Raw genomic sequence first — 8697 nt, forward strand, 5'->3', positions numbered from 1 at the left:
CTCTGCCAATGCTTTAGGTAACATTTTCAATCTGCCAAGAAAATGCTCAGGAAGAAGGGCTCAAATTCAGTTACTTCCTGGAGAGATTTACAGAAAATCTTACAGGTAAAATGGTTTCTTGAAGGTGAGATGTTTTACTCAGCACTATAGAAAGGGCAGTGTAGTCTTTATACCCAGCATTTAGATTGATGTATCTGGTCCCCACCCCCCCACAAGGAGTTCCGAAGGCCTACGACTATGATCTAACTGCCTGGTTGGAGTTCAAACCCAGAAGAGCTATTTTACAGTTGAACAGTCTGTGACTACCCCCCCGCCCCCCCCAAGGTAATGCTCATCAATGGTAAACAATTTGGTAGATGACTCCTTTGGAACCAGTACTATGTTCCCCGACTCAATGATTAATAGAACTCCACAGCTAGCCTGGTAGAACTGTGTTGACCCTAACAAGATGACAACTAACGCTGCTGTTTTCATATCATTTAAAGACTGTTAGGAGTTTAAATGCCTGTTTCAGTGTTTTAGTGGCACACCCCCATAAGAAGTCAAAAAGTTTTTAGGGTAAGAATTGGGAATGTAAACCAAAGGAAACTTCACACAATTAATTAAGCAACGGAATGCTCAAGGAACAGAAGCAATGGCTTTGTCTTTCTACCTTCTAGATGGGAATCTTGCGAAATCCCTTCTGGTTTGCTAAATTCTGAGTTAGGTGGCTCCCCTTTAAGCTCCCTTCTCCAGGTGGACTGGTTCCAGATTTTAAAGACAAGTGTAAATGTTGTAAACTTCCAGGAGAAAGGCATGCCTCTTCTCAGAAAGCTTAATGTTGCTGAGAAAGCTAAAATCATGTGACTGTCAGCCAGAGCTTGGGAGTATGCCTGAATTAACACCAAACCGGAGTCTCCCTTGCTCTTTTTAGTCATTAAATTTGAAGGGGTCCACGAGGACAAACTATTTGATTAATCTAAAAGTGAGAGGCATCATTTTCTTACATGTCCTGGTCACACTTCTCACAGCCCTTATCTGTATTAGCTGAAGACAAGGAAGTGTTGCTGGGGCTAATAGTGACGCTGCCCTTGTGGAGGCAGGGTAGGAGGCTGCTGGCCTAGGATCGCAAAACTCCCAGACTTGTGGTGACCTCAAACAACCTGATGCAAGGAAATGATTTTTTTAAGGATTGCAGACAATGCTCTCGATTTACGTATTTTACCTGAAAATCCCAAACATCTCACTGCTTTGGGTGACATTTGAAGTGGCATGGAAAACACTCTGCCTGCAGAGCAGCTATACGGCAGTACAAAGCGAGGCTACCCTAAACTGTCATGGATGGTGAGATGTATGTCCACAGAACTCCTCTGGGACACAGAACTTGACTCTTGTGTTCTTTGCTGCCCATTCTCAGTGAGATGGCATCTCCCAGAGCCCCAGGGAACTTGGCTCCAAGTCAGCAGAGCTCAGAAGCAATGACTGCTCCCTCCACTGGGTGTGGTGAACTGCAGAGCCTTACACCTGGCAGGTTTAGAGAGGCTTAAAAATGGGATGGAGGAGAAGAGCTATTTACATTATTTAGTCATCTCCAACAGCTGCTTGAGTTAATCATTCTGCATGTCACTGATTCCTTATGAAGATGTGGATTATTCTCTAATGTGCAGATGAAACCAGAATGAAGCTCTATTATCAACTATAGCCAACTTTCATTTCCCTGAAAGCAAAAATTCCTACTGTGGAAACTTCTCCACTATATCCAACAATTCTAAATTTATTCTCAACTAAAAGAGTCAGGCTAAAAAAACATTTGAGAAATATTAAAATCACATTGTGGTTATTATATGCTTTTTGTGAGCTAATAAAAGTGAACGTGGCTCAGGCTAAGCTATTTTTTATTTTAAAAAACGATGAGGTGGGAAGACAAAGATGTTAGTACAGCTCTAGTGTGGAAATGACAAATATGTACACCACAACATGTGAACCATGTACCCAAGGCTCACAGGACACCGATTATGCCTCTGGTTAAGGAGATTTAGGAGGAACCTCCAATTAGCACTGTTATGTGGAGAAGAGAAAAGGGAAGAAGGAAAAAGAGGAGGGTTGGAACTTTTTTCTTATTTTAAAAACCACAAAGGGTGACTTTTTCCTTCTAAGCAAGCCTTTGGAGACTCTAAGTAAATATTTCTTTGCCAGGAAGGAACTTAACTATATAGCAGCATATTTACAAAGCTGCCATAAAATACTCCCAGAGGGCTGTGACCTCACTCTGCTCCCAGGAGGCTGAACGAGGCGAGGCCTCACAGTTCCATGGGGACTGCACAGTGCAATGCAGAGGGCGGAAACCCTGCTGCGACACCACCCTCTAGGCCTGCGGTTGTTGAGGGGGCGACACTCCCACATCTTTGATCCCTCCAGATGGCCTCGGCTCACACGCTGCAGTGAGTGAACCCTCTGCATGCAGGGCAGATGGGGCCATGAACACTTGTAAAAACAAAACAAAAACACAGTCAGCTCATTAACTCTTCCACCCTATTATGCTGGCTATGTAAAAAATCAAGACTTCTGTTTCATGGGTTGTAATGTTCTGGAAGGTTACAGAAAATCTAACAAGGCAGATTCCTGTATCTCTTTTGTCACTCTATTTCTTACACTTACACACACACACATACACACACGCACACACAAGTTCTGGTCCAAGAAAACATCACCACCTCACTGTTGTTTCCCCAATGACTGTAATATTTAAACTAAAAACAACAAAAAATCCATTTCTTTCTCTTTTCGGAGTATGATGAACTCTGATGGGTACTACAATCATAGAATCCAAGATATGTAAATTCACTGTGAGTGAGAGACACTACACCTGCCTTAAATATAGGAACCTGTTTTCATAAAGTGTGAATGAGGTGAGTCCTGGTAGAATTAATGGCAAATCTATGTCAAATAAATATTCTCCAATATTCCATACTAAGAACTATTCTGTAAGTAGGGTAGTTTTTATGCTTTCTTATGTTTCTCCACACTTATTCTGGGGAGAGACATAAAGGCTATCGCAAGCACAGGTCTAACTAATCCATCACAAAAACAATGTGACTACACTTCAGCAAAAACAGCCAGGATGTTCAGAATCGTGTCGTTCTTTGGAATCCCAGCGCCACTCTCAATAATTCTGGTGTTAGACAATGCCTCCTGTTGTCTGTTACAAACCATCAGTACAGCCTCTCCAGTTAACTGCATTCACAGGATCCGTTCAAGTCACTGGAAATTACTTCTTGGCATCATTCACGTTCCTGACTCACAGCCACCCTCAGCAATCAAAACTGGACTTTTGGGGTAGTATATTGGTACACCAGCCTAGAAGAAATATCTTCAGCTTCATTCAAAAGCACACAAATTACAATTAATACTGCAGGTTCCTTTCAGGAGCAGTGACTGTTTCTGAAAAGCAATTTCAACTCATACCATAAAGGTATAGTTTATTTGGAAAAATGTGTTTTTCACTTATTTAATTTTATTTTTCTCTTTATTTCTTTAGACAAAAATCTTAGAATGCTGAGTCAGGCAACAAGCAGTAATATGTTCATTTTTAAGTAGGACACGTGAACAGCGAGCTGGTATATAGTAACAACTTTCCTGGTGCTGTTTCTGAGCATGGGGACCCTTACTTGGTTGGAGATGTGGTTCCTTTCCCAGAGGTAGGACGGTAAGCTAAGGAAACATTTAACACTGCTTTTCAGCATTGTGTTTCAAGACTGGGAGAAAGGATGGAAACTGAGAGCAGACAACACAATTTAAAGTTCATTAACTCATGACCCCAAAAACCCTAAACACTAAATGAAAGGTCTACCAGGTCTATCAGGTATTTACATTGCTTTCAGTGGGAGAGAAGAGCAAAAGCTTTTGAAAGTCCAAGTAGGTACTATAATTTTCCAATAAAGAGAAGTATGCTTTTAATTTCACATCTTGGCTACGTTTTGACAAAGAAGAAGCCACTAAGAATATAGTGACACACTCTTGTCCTAAGCCAGGGATCTATCAGTGCCCTTCTCTGCCCTGCCCTACCCCCTACAATCTAAAGACCCCATTCTGCTCACTTCCCAACTAAACAACACAATTGGAAAATGATGCCAGCATGAAACTTGTATCAAAACCCAACAAGGGAGTCTCTGCAGTGAGCCAATGCATTATATAGCTATTCTAGTATATGACTGAGCACCCTCTCAGCACATCTCAGCAGAAGATGGACCCAGTGGGAGACGAAGTCTAATATTTCTGAGCATGCGCCATGGTGCAATTACAAGTGCTGCAGTATTACAAAGACAAGCAAAGACCGGAATTCACCCTGTGTATTGTTACCCAATACAGGCACAGGGTTGCACAGTTGTACCTGCAAAATACAGTCAGAGCACAGTTAAGAGCACAAGGACAATATCCAATTCAGCACAGTGTAAGGCATAGATGGACAAGACAACAAGCCGTGGTCGGCAATAAGTAGCATTATGAAAAACATTCCAAACCAGCAGGATTGAATGGTGCTTGATGCTTGAATTCTTTAGATAGTAATCCCTGGAATCCAGTTCAAATTCCTACAGTTAAGTCATCATGAAGGGCAGACTTCAATTTCTATCACTGTTTCTTTGGATCTAGGATGAGGCCATTTGTTACTGGCTTGGTAATACAAAAGAAAATAGGTTTCATCCTGTTTTCTTCTTGCCGTGGAAACACAACTTACAGATGAGAAGGCCATGAGTCCTGGGAAAGCTACTGAAGTAGCTTAACTCTTCCTGCACCCTACCTCACTACAGTCAATGACTTGGGAATGGAGAGGACAGGGAATTTTGCCTAGCCACTAGCATCATGTGATGCTTAAAAAACAAAAAGCAAATTAACTGCAAGGCTCCCTTACAGAAATGACACCAAATCAGAAAAAAGGAAAAGAAAAAACCCTGAAAACTTAAAGATAAATTCTTTCTAAAAGTCATTTATTTACATATTATATGTCCAATATATAATGTGTAGATAAATGTAGCCTACAGTAAAAACATCCAACCTACTGGACTGAAACAATACATTATAGGACAAATTCTTGAGAATTTTTCTCTTACATTGGTATCTTTTAATAATAATAATAATAATAATAATAATAAAAATTTTAAATCAAAGAAAAATGTCTGGCTAAGGCTGGGAACACTTCAGAATCCAGGGCAGAGAAAGGGAAGGCAGTCTGCTTCTCTCCAGAGAATTGCAGGGGGGTTTTAAAGGGAAGGACATATCATGCACCAAAAGTACTTTACAAATTACATACCCCACCCCCACCCCCTCAATAAAAAGAGAAGAAAAAGCCCCACCACTTAAACACCAAACAGCAACATTATCAACACACCCTTTCCCTATTGCCCATCATGCCTTATCGGAAAGAGGAGGCCTGTGAGGAGAGGTGAAAAGAGCAAGGGTGAGAGGGAAGATCTGCACTTCAGTCTAGTTTCCAATTTCCATTTCTCTTACAGGAAGTCTTCAGTCATCTGATGCCGGGCATTGAGCTCTGAGCAGAAACCGAGTATGTGGTGGCCACAACCGGGGTGCCGTTGTTGGCCAAGTAGCCTTGCCTCAATGTTTCAAAATAGGATGCCTGCACAGGTTTGTGATACTGCAGCACTTTTATGGCATCTTCTATCTTAAACCACTCCCTCTTCCTTCCTGTGGAGGCCAAGAGAAAAAAGAAATTAAATACAGGAGGAAATGTAGAGGAAAACATTAAAACAGTGGTTTGCAACATTATTTTAAATGGAGTTTTTCCTTCTTTACTTACAAAAGAGTATTGTGAGCACACTATTAAAAAATTATTAGATGGCTGGCTTTTAATAGGTTATCATTATTTTTTTAATGTTTTACAAAAGCAATATATCTATATAATAGAAAACAGAAAATATTTTTAAAATCAGAAGGAAAAATAATCTCAACACATCACTATGGACTTTCCAGTCTATTTTTTTACTTTTTTTTAAACTACATTTTTCAAAGCATCTTTATTTATTTTTTCTTTTATAAAAGGCTACTGCTGAAAATCAGGAAAATAAGGACACCATGGTCAACTGGCAATAACACAGTCCACAAAGACAATGTTCTACACAACCTTCTTTGCTGTGTAGTGACCTTGAATATACTTGATAAGGCTTTTCTATCCAGTGTCTTAATTCCCATCAATCACTTGATTGGGTTGTTGTTGTTAAGTGCCATTGAGTCGATTCTGACCCATAGCAACCCTGGAGCAGCTGGTGAGCTTGAACCACCAACCTTGCAGTTCAAATGACTTTGCAGTCTAACAAATTAGCCCACAGCGCCACACCAGTGATTGGGTGGGGCCATGCAAATAAGGTATACAGGGCTCTAAGCTGGGATTGGTTAATTTTGCCATCCAGGTACTGTAGAATAAGCACTGTACCCCAAGATCAGCACGCCTCTTCAAAACAACAACATCTCAGAAGTAGGAACAAATGACCCCAGGACCATCAGGAAAGAAGAGCATGAGTGGAGCGTGAGATCCCTACCTAGAAAAGTAGAGATGACAGAGGCGGTAGCATGGAGAGACAGAGGAGCTTCAGGGGTCTAGGTCCAGGGACTGAGTAAACCTGAGTGCCTATGGGTAGGAGACTGGCTTGTAGAATGTGACCTTTGGGCATTCACAGACTGGCTAAAAGAGCTTTGTAACATTTGTCCAAGCATGGCAGAGGTCAAGGGACTACATGGCTGAGAAGCCAAAGACAAGAGTGAAACACGTCTGCAGAGAAGAGGCATTCCTGATTAGAAAACTGCTGCATCTTGAGTTGTTTTCTGATCCTGAATTGTAACCTGCTCACTTTCCTAATAAACCCTATAATCACTGAGTATTGTTATGAGTTCTCTGTGGCCATTACAATGGGTTATCAAACCCAGATGTGAAGCAGAGAGTGCTGTGGGATAGCTGGTATCAGAACAGGGTAAAGAAGGTTGTAGGCTGGTGGCATGAGTGACTAACACTTCATAGGAATCAGCCTTAGGCTGATACTGAGTTTGATTCTTCTTTATCCTTGTGAAGTCAGAGGAAGTCAGACATGGTCACCACATGGTTTTTGTAGGCTGGGATAGTAAAAGCTCGTAAGCGGACATCTAAAGTAAAACTACGGTCTTTTTTTTTTTTTTTTTTAATGCTTTATTGTGAATTATGTGATAGTTCACATGGGAGAACATTAGCTTTACAGTCATCCTATCGTAGACTGTTTTAGTGTCATGATTACAATCCCCTCCATGCATCATCAAACAATCAGAGTATACCCTACAAAACCTGCCCCCTGGTCGTCAGCACACAGCCCCTCTCCCTCTCTGGATCTAGAGTCCCCAGCTCCTCCATCCCTCCATGTCATCGTCTCTGCCTCCATCTCTGGCGTCACTGTTTCTCTGAGTAGGGTCCTGCACTCTGCTCTTCTCCCTTGATAGTCCCAGGGACCTCTGCTCCTAGACTGCAAAGTCAACCACTCCTCTCCTTTTGCTACAAAACGCCCACATTTACATTTCCAACCCTCAGTCATTCCTGGTAGCAATTATTCACTATTGAACCACAAGAGTCCTATCTCCATCTCCTTTCATCAGCCCCATCCAGGCAGATTGGAAACCATTCAGTGGAGATTCTACCTTCTTCTGTGCCCTCTGGATCTAGGCTCCCTCTTAAAAGCTTGTAAGCCAGTCACTTCTTGCTTTTATAGCCCCCCCATTTTGGGTATCCAATGTCCAAGTTGCCCATCCCTTTCTATTCTGTGTATGGAGGGAGTGGGACTGATCCTCGTTGTAAAGATCTGTTCCCTCTTTGAGCTACTACATGCAAAACTATGGTCTCTTATGTGCAGAGAAAAGCAGTGTGATGAAAACTGAAGATGTCTGGAAACTACCATGGACTAATGGATCACGTGAACATCAACCTCCATGACCCTGAAACAAGAACTGGATGGTCCCAGCTACCATTACCAACAGCTCTAAAAGGAATCACAATAGAAGGTAACTGGATAGAGTGGAAGAAAACATGGAACAAAACTGAAAATTCTGACTAGTGAAAAAGAGAGTGAAAGAACGCCAACACTATGGCCCTTGGTAACTTTCCAGGTCTAGAACAGCCAAGCAGTAAATAGGCATATGAGGAGGCAACAACAGTGAGGTTTGTATAGAATGGTCAACCATTGGAGATCAAAGGAGCAGCAATTCAGAAGGACTGGAAACAAGAATCATAGGGAGGAAGTGGGATGCGATGGTATATTAAGAGAATTGCAATCATAAAAGGAAATATATGATTTGTTAGATATAAAACTGATAGCACTGTCTGTAAACCTTCACTCAATTCATAATGAAAAGTTATATATAAAAAAAAGATGAAAGAAGAATATAAGTACCTATAATTGTAAAAACAAGAAATGACCACTCAAAAACTTAGTTGCATTAGCTTTTCATACATGAATACTTGAAAAAGAAACTATATTTTGTGTAATCATAATTACAGCACTTTTGTTGTTGTTGTCAGGTGCCATTGAGTTGGAACCGACTCAGAGCGACCCCATGCACAGCAGAATGAAACAATGTCCGATTCTGGGCCAACCTCAATACTACTGCCACACTTGACACCATCAATGATGCTACCTGGCTGATCCATCTCGTTGGGGGTTTTCCCCTTTTTCTCTGACCCTCCATCTT

The 8697-nt window shown here is 41.4% G+C and overlaps 1 protein-coding gene across 1 annotated transcript in view; it reads right to left on the minus strand.

Annotated features, from left to right (window-relative positions):
- Positions 1 to 4947: 4947 nt before the first annotated feature.
- NUDT3 (nudix (nucleoside diphosphate linked moiety X)-type motif 3) overlaps positions 4948 to 8697 on the minus strand; it is a 123036-nt gene continuing 119286 nt past the window's right edge. Inside the window, exon 5 of the mRNA XM_006860375.1 lies at positions 4948 to 5679. Coding sequence (XP_006860437.1) covers positions 5501 to 5679 — 179 coding nt within the window. The 3' untranslated portion in view covers positions 4948 to 5500. The remainder of the gene's footprint in view (positions 5680 to 8697) is intronic.

This window comes from Chrysochloris asiatica, unplaced genomic scaffold (assembly GCF_000296735.1).
Source record: "Chrysochloris asiatica unplaced genomic scaffold, ChrAsi1.0 scaffold00038, whole genome shotgun sequence".
Classification (NCBI taxonomy): Eukaryota; Metazoa; Chordata; class Mammalia; order Afrosoricida; family Chrysochloridae; genus Chrysochloris; species Chrysochloris asiatica.